This window comes from Lactuca saligna, chromosome 4, assembly GCF_052625555.1.
Source record: "Lactuca saligna cultivar CGN05327 chromosome 4, ASM5262555v1, whole genome shotgun sequence".
Classification (NCBI taxonomy): Eukaryota; Viridiplantae; Streptophyta; class Magnoliopsida; order Asterales; family Asteraceae; genus Lactuca; species Lactuca saligna.
Genome location: NC_136420.1, coordinates 285437219 through 285449935, shown reverse-complemented (window position 1 = coordinate 285449935; position 12717 = coordinate 285437219). Strand labels below are relative to the sequence as shown.

The following is a 12717-nucleotide window of genomic DNA, read 5'->3' as shown; positions in this document are numbered from 1 at the left end:
ATTTCAAACGGAGTGTTACATGTTGCGTTTATTTTCATTTGGACCCTTTCCTTTTTTTGTACTCAATATACCATCGAACTTGTTGTTTATGTTTACTATAATCCTTTTGACCGCTGATAGCCGGTCAAAGTGTTATGGTGAACACAAACAAAAAGTTCGATGGTATATTGAGTACAAAAAAGTGGACCAAATGAAAACAAACTCAACAGTTGGTTACCCTTTTAAGTCATTTTCCCCGAAAAGTTAAATGAAACTAAAGTTGCAAAATTATCAAAGAATGCAACTTTCTTTGGCCATAACGTATATGAAGAGCGTTTCGGAGGGGTAACTTCGTTAAAACATGGTCTATGTTATACTTACTGTGGTTAGCTGTCAACACCTCTCTACAAAAGGATATGTCTGTGTATGAGAGGTATATATATCAACATAAATGTTTACATCAATGTATATTATGGTGATGTGTCTGCAAAAGGTGCATGATATTGTACATATTGATGTTGTATCTTATCCCATAAATTTAATCTTAAAGCTAAGTAACCTCAAAAATCACAGCACTTGTGATTTCACTTCTTTGTAGACTTGTCTAGAATCCATGATATGATAAATCATTTGATTGGAAATGTAAATGTAGTCATGAAATGCACCTGCTTAGTCAAGATTCCCCTAATAAATATTCAAATGCATCACAAAGTTGTACATGTATGAATAATGTTCTTTCGCGTGTTATGTTTTGAAGAGAAGCAATAAGGAATATCATAAAGTCATTAATATCAGCAGGAGATGACGTGTGATTTGCTGTAAATGAGTAAAGGGAAAATGAATCAAGAAGGTAACCAACTGTTGCATTTGTTCTCATTTTTTTGTACTCAATATACCATCGAACTTGTTGTTTGTGTTCACCGTAACCCTTTGACCAACTATCACATGTCAAAAGTCGGTCAAAAAGGTTATGGTGAACACAAACAACAAGTTTGATAGTATATTGAGTAAAAAAAATGGAAATAGACCAAATAAAAACAAACGTAACAGTTAGTTACCTTCTAGAGCCATTTTCCCTAAAAATAATATAAAAAAAAACATTTAATTTCTACAAAAATAAATTACCCCGTTTTATTTGCAACATGTTTCATGAGTCATCATGGAAGCGTTATTGCCTCGTCATGCTTATCCAGTCTCCCTTTGACAGCTGGATCCCTCTAATCCCTCACGTGTCGTCTCTCTAACCTTACCCATCCGCAGCCACCCCGGCACCGCCATTCTCCCCCACCACTCTCTCGCGGCGGTCTTTGTCCCCCAAATACCCAAATTTGGAATCATTGGATATACCAACTTGCTAAATTAACCAAACCAAGTTTTCACCTTTCGCATCTCCTTCAATCTCTCACGTAATTTCGAATTTTCTCGACTAAATTCGCACAATTTCGCCGGATTTCATCCTTACCAGTACGACTGCCGTTCTCCACCTCGCATCTCCGTTTAAAGCGGCGGAAGAGCAGGTCAGAATTTCTTTCTTCCATGTATGCCTCTATATTCGCATGGATAACATACACACATCAAGCATGTCAAAGTATGTGTTGATTTACTGATCGAATTAAAGGAGCTGGATGTGATCGTCATTTTTGGATAATTGTGGTTTAAGTAAAAGCCTAGAATTTTCATTTATTTTTGATAATTGTGGTTTATGTACTTCATAGAAGAAATTTGCGCTAAATTGATGAAAATAGGGGAAACTGTTATTCTTTTACCACTTGGCCTTTGGCCACTTTCTGATTATTCTTTTATCCATGTCATCGCCATGTCATCATCTCCAATCTTTCATGTAATTATGCAGAAGATATTATAAAGATATAAAGAGTCCACGTCACCAATTTTTTTGGCAGCATTTTGATATTTGATCCCGTGGTTTCATGGGGGCTGAGGAACAAAGCTCACCCGCCAAGCATTCAAAGCCTACTTCAACTCATGTTTCCCATTATTATTATTATTATTTTATTTTTATTTTTTTTGCATGATATAAAGTTTTCTCATTTCTGTGATTAATTGATTATAATTAGCAGTTATTTTATTTTCTTAATTATAGGAAACAACTCTCAGGTGTGTGTAAATTTTAATAAACAATGATTATTAATTTTATTTTAAATGATCCAACGATTTTTTTATGACATTTTATTCAGGCATGTTGTAGCTCTGGATTTGCTCCACCTTTCTTTGCCTCATCTCCAGCTCCTCCGTATATGTGGGGTGGCCAGGTGATCATCTCCACTTGCATGTAAAATCTTGAGTGTGTGTTTGGTTTGCGGATTCCGACGGAATCGGAATCTTGAATTCCATTCCGTAGTTTGTTGCCAAACCAACGGAATTGAATTCGTGGAGATTCTTTCACAATCCATACTTGAGAGATTTCATCGTTCCTAAAAGAGGGTGGGAAGAATTGAGTTTCATTCTTTTTTTTTTTATTAGAAAACCAAATTATTAGGCCTCTTAAACTCATTACAAAACAAATTGATAAAGGGCATTTTGGTCATATTACATAATTTACAATCTTATTTAGATATGATTGAATTCTTAGTTTCCTGCCAATCAAACACATCACAGATTACAATTTCTTCATATTCCACTTCGGTCAGATTCCAATTCCTTTGACAGATTCCGTTCCTTTCACAAATGGATAAAGGGCATTTTCGTCATATTACATAATTTACATTCTTATTTCAGCATCCTATGATGCCACCATATGGGACGCTGGTTCAATACCCTACTATGTATGCTCCACCAGGAATTTATGGTCATCCTAGTATGCCTATGGTAAAGAAAATACCGTTTATTTATTTATTTATTTTTTTTCTAGAACGGATTGATGTTAATTGAATTCTCTTTTTCTTTTATTTTTTATCCTTCCAGACCCCTAGCCAACCGAATCCAGAATTGGAAGTGAAGGCTTCTAATGTGAAGGACAAGGCTCCAAACAAAAAGCCCAAGGGCAATTCGGGAAATTCCAATGCCGGTGGTGGTAGGGCAGCATCAAGTTCAGGGAACGATGGTGCCACCCAAAGGTTTGCAAACTTGAACTTTAAGTAGCTTTTGGTGGAACGGAATTGGAATGGCTAATTCCGTTGGAATGAAAATAAGCTGTTTGTTTTGTTTTGCCTGATGGAATGGAATGGAATCTGATTCCTTTCCATTTTGTAAATAATAATTCATATAATAAAATCATATACAAATAGTGTTAAAACTTAAAACTATATTCAAATTCAAATTCAAATTTATTCGGTTTCTACAGCGCTGAAAGTGGAAATGACATTTTGTCAGATGGAACCGCTGAGGATGACCGACAGGTATACATTCAACATTTTATTTTTTAATTTATTAAAAAAATTTACATTTTCTTTTATGTATTGACTTATCGAATCAATACATTCAGGAATATTCCGGAAGCAAGAAGGGAAGCTTCCATCAAATGCTTGCAGATGGTGATCCTACAAACTTTTTACCTTCACATCTCCATAGATTTCAAATTTATCATAAAATTTCAATTCCATTTCCGCAGCAAACGCCCGGAATAACAATTCCGTTTCCAACATTCAGACGCCAGTCCCCGGGAATCCTGTAGCTTCTATGCCTCCAACCGAGCTCAACATGGGAATCGACCTATGGAATCCATCCACCGGAACCGGATCCATGAAATTACAAAAAAACCATTCCGGTGTCCAACAAACATTGGCCCCACCACCAATGATGTCAGATCATTGGGTTCAGGTATACCTGAAGCCTGTCTAGGGTTTAGGGTTTAGGGTTCAGGTTTACTGATAAACAGATCTCTTTTAGGATGAACGGGAACTTAAAAGGCAGAAGAGGAAGCAATCTAATAGAGAGTCGGCTAGAAGATCTAGATTGCGTAAACAAGTAATGAAAAATGAAATATTTAAATTGGAATGCATTTAATTATTTTTAATTTAGACTTTATTTTGGTAATGTATTTTGTTCTTTTTTTAGGCCGAGTGTGAAGAACTACAAGCAAGAGTAGAAGCATTAAGCAGCGAAAACCACTCACTTAGGGATGAACTTCGAAGGCTTTCAGAGGAATGCGGGAATCTTACATCTGAAAATAATTCAATAAAGGTGCTTTTACTAATTTGATAATAAAAAATTACTTTCAATGATGCTAATGAAAGAGGACATTTACGTCTTTTCACAGTCTACTATCCCATCTGGAAAAAAATACAACTTTTTGTCGCATCAACATCAGTCCCAGTCTGTCTTATTCTACTTTTTGAGTTGTTGACATACTAATATACCATTTATTTGTACATGTCTATTTTTGTAATTACGTTTTTTTATTGGTTGAATAGGATGAGTTGACTCGATTTTTCGGACACAAAGCTTTGTCAAAACTTGATACACAACTTCAATCTCAAACAAGAAAAGGTGATGGTTAACAGCATGATGAAAAAATTTGTTATAAAAGCTTACTATACAATTAGGTCAACAACCATTTTCGAGTCTTGAGAGAAGGAATTGACTTTAGGATTGATGGAGGAAGTGTGACATGTTGTGGTTTGCACCTTTTTATGCTCTTATACACTACACGGGTAAACCTTTTTTAACCAATGTTACATGTCTATTAGAACTTTCATATATAGAACTTTTAGTCTTTATGATTGGTGGTGTTATTGTTGTAGAAGTTAGAAGTTTATTGATAGATGATTATTTTGTTCTCTTTTTAACTTGTGTTTTTTGTTTGATATGATTATTATTCCATTTTGTTACTTTTTTCATCTTCAGTTTGGGGAGAGGAGAAGGAAAACTGATTATTGATATGTTTAGTTGATGTTCGTTGCATTTTGGGAGTGTAAAAGTAGTATTGGTTTGGTGAATAGAATTGGGGAAAAAAGTCCATATTTTAGCCCAAAAGTTCAGCCGAGTAGCTTTCAAAAACAATTCAAATGGTCTTGAACCTTAACCCAATAGATGTAACATATTGAAGAAAGCATAAATGTACATTAAAATAATAGTCAAGTTTCAACTTTAGTGCTTCGCCAAAGATATAAACCATGAGTGTACATTTAAAAAAAAAAAAAAAAAAATACAGTAAGAAACAATCCAAATGGTCTTAAGCCTATTGTAGGAAACATAAGTGTACATCTAAGGATTTCTATTTAGATAAATGATATGCCAACGGAAAGGTGAGTTTGCCCATGTAAAAACATTAACACCCGAAGTTGTATGCCACGGCTATGGTGTCGAACATTTCAGGCTAAGCATCTATTTGGTCAGTGTATATCGCTCAATATTAACCATTCAATAGCTAATGTAAAAATACGAGAAATCTACTTAAAAAAAAAGACAAAACTGCAAATTTGGTCCTTGTGGTTTTCAAAAACCTTTGGATGGGATCCAAAAAGTTTCCAACTTGCATGGAAGGTCCAAAATCAAGGTTTTTCTAGGTTTTTGGTCCAAAAAAACTTAAAAAGACGATTATGCCCTTTTATTTTATTTTTTTAATTTTTTATAACTATTCTAATGTTGTTTTAATTAAAAAATAAAGAATAAATAAAAAAAGTATCCCCACCCCACCCTCTCTCTCTGTCTCGCTCGCTTCGTCTCTCTCTCTCTCTCTCTCTCTCTCTCTCTCTCTCTCTCGTCTTTGTTTCTATTGTTCTGAAGTGTAATTCCTTCTTCAACTGCATCAAAATCAATTCTCGATCCAGTGAAGAAGTTTTGGGAAAAAGAAAAAAATACGATACCCACTTCTTCTTCTTGATCATATCATAGGTGGAAATCAAAATCAAACCTACAACAAATCAAAATCAAACCTTACCATCCCACTACTCAATAAAACCACCAAAATTTTGTTGGCTCCACCTCGAGGTTCTTACCTACCTGCTCCAAGCCTTTGAGGTGTTGATTATAGTCCCAATCTGAATAGAAACAAAAGTTCATACTGAGGTCGTCGACCAGAGAGGAGAGATTCAGAAGGTGCTTTAAATTAAAGTGGATCGAATTTATAGATAAAACGAGCTCATATTTATTCTCTCTGTACCACCGGCAGCAACACCTTGCGAGAGAAGATGAATACCATTGGTCGTCGGAGCTCTCAATACACTCAGATGTAGGTTTGAGGGCATAGATCTATGCCACACATTGTCCCCACGACCTTCGACGAGCACCTTTGATCGCGTTTTGTAACAAACACCCATTTCAGATGGAGAACGAGATGAGAGAGGGATAGGAAGAAAGTGGAGAAGATTAGAGTTGGAGTTTTGGGTGTCGGAAATGCAAATGTGCAGTGGTGGCTGAAGAGGGGTATAACGAAGATGAAATGCATTGATTAAGATGGAGTTACAATTCTGAAAGTAGGGTTATTGACGGCTCCGGTGGTTTCGGTGGCGGCGAGAATGAATCCACAGGTGGTTCAATTTTGAGATATCAATTTTCTTTTGAGAGATGGCGTTCAGGAGAGAGAGAGAGAGAGAGAGAGAGAGAGAGAGAGAGAGAGAGAGAGAGAGAGAGAGAGAGAGAGAGAAGGATGTGAAAGAGAGAGAGAGAGAGAAAGACGAAGAGAGAGAGAGAGAGAGAGAGAGAGAGAAGGTGGGGGTGGGGGATACCTTTTTCTTTTTTCTTTATTTTTTAATTAAAACAACATTTGAGTATTTATAAAAAATACAAAAAAGAAAATAAAAGTGCATAATTGTCTTTTTAAGTTTTTTTGGACCAAAAACACAGAAAAACCTTTATTTTGGACCTTCCATGCAAGTTGGAAACTTTTTGGACCCCATCCAAAGGTTTTTGAAAACCACAAGGACCAAATTTGCAGTTTTGTCTAAAAAAATTTTATGGTTACGCTGTATAATCGATTTCTAATTTATCTATATTTTTAGTCGATTAATTTCTAAAAACGGAAAAATATATTCATTTTGACAATTTTACCGGTCAACAGACCATTCAACTTTCAAAAATGATACTTTTAGCGCAGATTATAAATTTTATTATAAATTTGGTCCAAAATTTATGTTTTTTTGCCTATATTTTAAATTTTATTATAAACTAGGTCTAAAGTTTACACTTTTAACCCAAATTTAAAAATTTTGTTACAAATTTGGTTTAAAATTTACACTTTTAACCTAGATTTCGAAAGTTCCACAAATTCACCCTAAATTTAGATTTTTTAAAACTTTTTTTTTTTTCAAAATTTTGTTTCGTTTATCTTTTTTTCTTTATAAAATCATATTTATACAAAACATATTTTTCTTATAAAAACTTTTTTTATATATATAAAAACTTTTATAAATATGTTTATTTTATAAAAAAATATATACAAACTACGGGTGTGCAATAAACCGCATAAAACGGCCGCACCGCACCAAATCAAACCATACCGCATAACGCGGTTTAAAACACTTGTGGTGCGGTTTGTATTTTTGTTAAACCGTATTATGCGGTGCGGTTTGCGGTTTACGATTACCAAATTGCTGTTCAAACCGCACCGCGTTGATAAAATCAGTTAACGATTATATATATATATATATATATATATATATATATATATATATATATATATATATATATATATATAGGGTTAGATTATCTTGTTTTTAGTAACTATTGTGTGTCAGAATGCACAGATCTGGACCATTGGATGGAATATAATCAAATATCATGATCTGAAGGTCTATGATAGTAGAATAGGATAACATGTATCATATAATCACATAAATTTGAGCATAAGGGCATTCTAGTCAATTAAACTATATTAGAAAAGGAAATTTTCGAATTTTTAAGGATAATTAATTCATTTATTTTTAAAAATCTAAATATTTTAAATTAATTTAAAATTAAAAATCCGATTTTTATTCTGTCAAAATGATAGAATTTTAACCATAAAGTAGTAAACATATTTTTCGATTTGATTATGTCAGAATGACAGAATGTCAACCATAAACTAGTAAATATATTATGAAAGAATACACAAAATCGATTCTTGAACTATTAATATACCAAATAATTACATTGTACGATTGTGATTCATTGAATTATAACAAACATTCTTAAAGAATAATAAGTATAATTCTTAAAAAATAACAACATTCTAGATGTCTTGTGTATGTTTGACCTCTAAGCCAATTCAAAATATGTTAGCATTCTATGAGATTGACATTTTGTGACATTGACATTCTGTCAGAATTGTATTGCATGAGAATGATTTTATACAAGGAGCCTTTCCCATCAGATCTTCAAGCCATTCTTCAAGCCATTTCTATCACAAATTTATTGTCAAATACTTTGTAATGATACACTTGTAACAACTGGACATTAAACATATAATTAATTAACTACAAATTATATCAGAATAAAGCAATAATATTCTTATATAATAAACTATTCTTTCAGAATGGAAAATATTATAAAAAGGTAAACAAGGCCAAAGCTATGATCAACCCATATGTTTGTTTGCTTCAACATCATAAACATAAGGAAAAGTCAGTTTGCTTCAACATCAAATCTATGATTAGGATAGATGTTTGCTTCAACATCATAAACATAGATTGAATCATCAATACTTCCAGCTACAAGTTCTCTGACATCAAAGAATGGTATCTCTGAATTTCTGAAAAAATTAAAAAATTAAAAAAATCCAATTCAAAAAACTTAATCAAAGATCAATAAATTTCATGTAAACTTACCAATATCTCCTCATTAACCATTGATTCCATTACTAACCATGAATACAATCTGAGGCTATCATATTTCTCTTTGGCATTTCATCAAACACTTTAAGGGCGCTCCCTAAATAACCACATTTTCTATGAATCATGAATGAAAAAAAATCAATTCAGAACCATCAACATCAAATGAGTTACACAGGAGGGTATACCTCCTATGCTTGGTTTCCATACGATCGAAGAAAAAAAAAAGCATAAATGGTTATATGGCTTCGTTTTGATTGAAAATGGTAGAACCCCCATTTTTTTTAACCACAGCCATTGAATCATTATTGTAACGAAAACCTGTGAACAAACATAGAATCAAATTCCAATTCCAATTCAGTCTTGAACAGACGGTTGAAGCAAACCCATCTTTGAAGTCTTCTAAAAATGTCGTCCACATTCATACTTATTGGAGGACATGAAGAGTTGAGCGATGTGTACCAGGCGGGAAACGAAGGTGAAGGGTAGACATCAGCAACGGCTTAAGCAAAGGTTACAACCTCCTCATTTTGATTTCATCCTCCCTGTAGGTGAAAAAGAAGAACTGTAGGAAATATAAAAGAGGATAGAGAGAGACTAGGTCAAATGTATTTACTTTATTTCCTTAATTGCAAGATTTCAATTAAATGATTTCCTTAATTAAAAGTACAAAAGATCCAAAATACCCTTTATTGATTTACTTAATTATTTATTATTTCTTAAATTCTTATTGGTGCATTTAGGCACACAATAATTGCTAGAAACATTTGAACATAACTCTCTCTCTCTCTCTCTCTCTCTCTATATATATATATATATATATATAGGGTTAGGTTCATGTGAGACAGCCTAATTTTGTGAGAGCGTGAGATACATTTTTTAATTTTTTTTATTTTTTTAAAATTTTTTTTAGTTAATTCAAGTTCCGAAAATAATATTTAAAAAACGAATTTTTGGATTTTTTCATTTATTTTGCATTTTAAAATTATTTTTTAGAATATGTCAGTATAATATTCTATTAGAATATTTCACGTATTTTTCAAAAAAAACGGAATTTATTTTTATTTTATTTTTATTTTTTTAGTTAATTCAAGTTCCGAAAATAATATTTAAAAAAATAATTTTTAGTTTTTTTTTTTTCCATTTATTCTGCATTTTAAAATTATTTTTTAGAATATGTCAGTGTAATATTCCAATTAGAATAGTTCACTTATTTAAAAAAAAAGGAATTTTTATTTTATTTTATTTTTATTTTTTTTAGTTAATTCAAGTTCCGAAAATAATATTTTTTTTTTTTTTGGATTTTTCTATTTATTTTGCATTTTAAAATTGTTTTTAGATTTGATCTCACGGTCTTACAAAATTAGAATGGTCTCAAAAGAACCTGAATATATATATATATATATATATATATATATATATATATATATATATATAAACAAAAATATTTTGATAGGGTAACGTTTAATTACCACTTAGTAGCCAAAAATTTTCATTATGTTTTCTTAAATTATATATATTGATAAGTAGTTAAAGACCATGTTTCTATGACCACGAAAATTTTTAATTACCACTTAGTGAGCCGTTAGTGACGATAATGATAGTATTGTCATTAAATTTGATGTAAATAATTAGTCAAACCGCAAAACCGCATGCAAACTGCATAAACCGTCCGCACAAAACCGCACCGCATAATGTAGTTTAGAAGGTTCGTGGTGCTGTTTGCGGTTTCTAAATAACTCAAACCGTATATGCGGTGTGGTTTCCGGTTTTGGTTTTAAACCGCACCAAACTGCACCGCGCACACCCTTAAATTATAAACACGTATTTATAAAAAAGAAATATACAAACATGTTTTTTTAAAAAGAAAAAGATATAGAAACATCTAATTTATAATAAATGCATTTATATACAAACAAATTCTTTTATATATATATATATATATATATATATATATATATATATATATATATATATATATATATATATATATATATATAAACATGATTTTATAAAAAAATAAATGGAAACATGTTTTTATAAATTAATTTATACGAAGACCTTTTTCATAATAAACTACTTTATATATTTATGTTTTATATGCATACAAATAGATTTATATATCCCCTAGGGATGTTTTTCTTCTATCAATCTGACATACAATAAGTCAGATCGGATCGGGAAGAATTCGGTTACATGGTTTCATAGAAGTCCTGGGTTCCACCGTAGTTAATATTTGTAACATTCCGACTCCCATATATAATTTTCAAAGCTTTGTATTCTATTTAAGGAGGGAACTCGACGAGTTGGAGGCCTCAACTCGTCGTGTCGAATCTGGTCAGCCAATGATATTTTACTGCTTCTACTTGACAAGTTGGAGGACCCCAAATCAACGAGTAGAGGGTTGTGCATGAACCCCTAATTTTCAGGGTTTTAAACCTTATTTAAAGGGTCATTAGCCTTACTTTGCCTCCCTTATCGTCTCCCTTGAGCTCAGAAAACCTAATCGTGTCTACTCCCCATTTTTATGTGTTAAGAAGCTTGGCAGGTGGATTTTGTGAAGAGTGCTTGAAGTCTAAGGAGCTTGGAGCAAGGAGAATCTTGTGGATCTGATTGATACATCATCTTAGCATCATCTTGAAGGTAACAAGTTGTTACCATGACTTTTCTCTAGCTAGATCTCTTCATGCAAAGGTTTAGGGCTATTTCTAGTTGTTGTGGAGTTATTTTTGGTTTTGGGCATCATCTGAAGTTGTAACTTCAGATCTGGACTCCTCTAGCCCCCTATAGTCATAAAGTTCTTGTCTTTAGCAAGTTATGGCCTTCTCCTTACCTAAAACTTCTTATTTAGCTTGGTTTTGGCTTTCAAGACATTGCATGCACATAAAGTTTACAACTTTACGTGATAACTTCACCTTAGGAAGCTAGATCTATAATTTGGAGCTTTGGGGTAGCTTAAAAACATCCGAATGAGAAATGGACTGAAGGGACTCGACGAGTTGCATGGTCAACTCGACGATTCAGATGAAGATTGGTCGTCTTTGGTTTCTTCATGGACTCGGCGAATCAGTGAGATGACTCGACGAGTTAGTTAGGGGTTTCCCGACATATGGAAACCGCATGGACTCAACGAGTTGTCTGGAAACTCGACGAGTCAACTAGGATTTTTCACAGTTTCTCGAGTTCTTGAAGAACTCGACAAGTCAAGGGGCTACGCTCGACGAGTTGGGTTAACATGGACTGTTGACCTTGACCATTGACCTTGACTTTGACCAAGTTAATGGGCTACACTCGATGAGTATGTAGATGTATTCCTAGAGGATCTTCCCGGGATACCACCAGAGAGACAGGTAGAGTTCAGGATGGACTTGGTCTCTGGTGTGGTTCTGATAGCCAAGGTACCGTATCGATTGGCTCTTCCCGAGATGCAGGAGTTGTCTACACAGATGTAGGAGCTGTTAGACAAGGGATTCATTAGACTGAGCAGTTTGCCATGATGAGCCCCGATTCTGTTTGTGAAGAAGAAGGATGGGTCACATCGGATGTGTATAGACTACCGAGAGGTGAAGAACCGTTACCCACTCCTGATGATTGATAATCTTTTTTGACCAACTTTAGGGGGCATTTTGGTTTTCTAAGATAGATTTTCTATTAGGCTGTCATCAAATGAGGTTCAGAGATGAGGACGTATAGAAGAATGCTTTCCGGACTTGCTATGGCCATTATGAGTTCGTGGTTATGCCCTTCGGGCTCACTAATGCCCCTGTCGTGTTCATGGACCTCATGAACCGCGTATGCATACCGATGTTGGATCAGTCTGTGATAGTTTTCATTGACAACATCTTGGTTTACTCCAAGACGTAGGAGCACCGTGAGGAGCACCTGTGGGAGGTGTTGGATACCCTGCGGTGGGAGAGATTGTATGCCAAGTTCTCCAAATGCAAGTTTTGGTTGCGCGGGGTGCAGTTTCTTGGGCACCTTGTCAACCATAATGGGATTTTGGTTGAGCCGGCCAAGGTAGAGGCTGTGATGA

The 12717-nt window shown here is 33.7% G+C and overlaps 1 protein-coding gene and 1 long non-coding RNA gene across 2 annotated transcripts; one reads left to right on the top strand and one right to left on the bottom strand.

Annotated features, from left to right (window-relative positions):
- Window positions 1–398: 398 nt before the first annotated feature.
- On the bottom strand, window positions 399–1736 carry LOC145043727 (uncharacterized). Its single transcript, XR_013681133.1, has 2 exons — window positions 1105–1736; window positions 399–795 (listed from the first exon to the last, which is right to left on the bottom strand). It is a non-coding gene; the product is annotated as an uncharacterized LOC145043727 (long non-coding RNA).
- Window positions 1737–1795: 59 nt separating this feature from the next.
- LOC145040725 (G-box-binding factor 1-like) lies at window positions 1796–4766 on the top strand. Its single transcript, XM_078988631.1, has 11 exons — window positions 1796–1819; window positions 2186–2249; window positions 2570–2622; window positions 2716–2805; window positions 2902–3053; window positions 3281–3335; window positions 3422–3470; window positions 3548–3756; window positions 3826–3903; window positions 3994–4119; window positions 4350–4766. The coding sequence occupies exons 1-11, from the start codon at window positions 1796–1798 to the stop codon at window positions 4434–4436; spliced, it is 987 nt and encodes a 328-aa protein (XP_078844757.1). The 3' UTR covers window positions 4437–4766.
- Window positions 4767–12717: the final 7951 nt, after the last annotated feature.

Bases quoted from the DNA above. Each gene is read 5' to 3' on its own strand.
- LOC145040725 (XM_078988631.1), top strand. From the start codon at position 1,796: ATGTCATCATCTCCAATCTTTCAT. The intron at 3,336-3,421 runs GTATACATTCAA...CAATACATTCAG, and splicing joins CCGCTGAGGATGACCGACAG to GAATATTCCGGAAGCAAGAA. The intron at 3,904-3,993 runs GTAATGAAAAAT...TTCTTTTTTTAG, and splicing joins GATCTAGATTGCGTAAACAA to GCCGAGTGTGAAGAACTACA.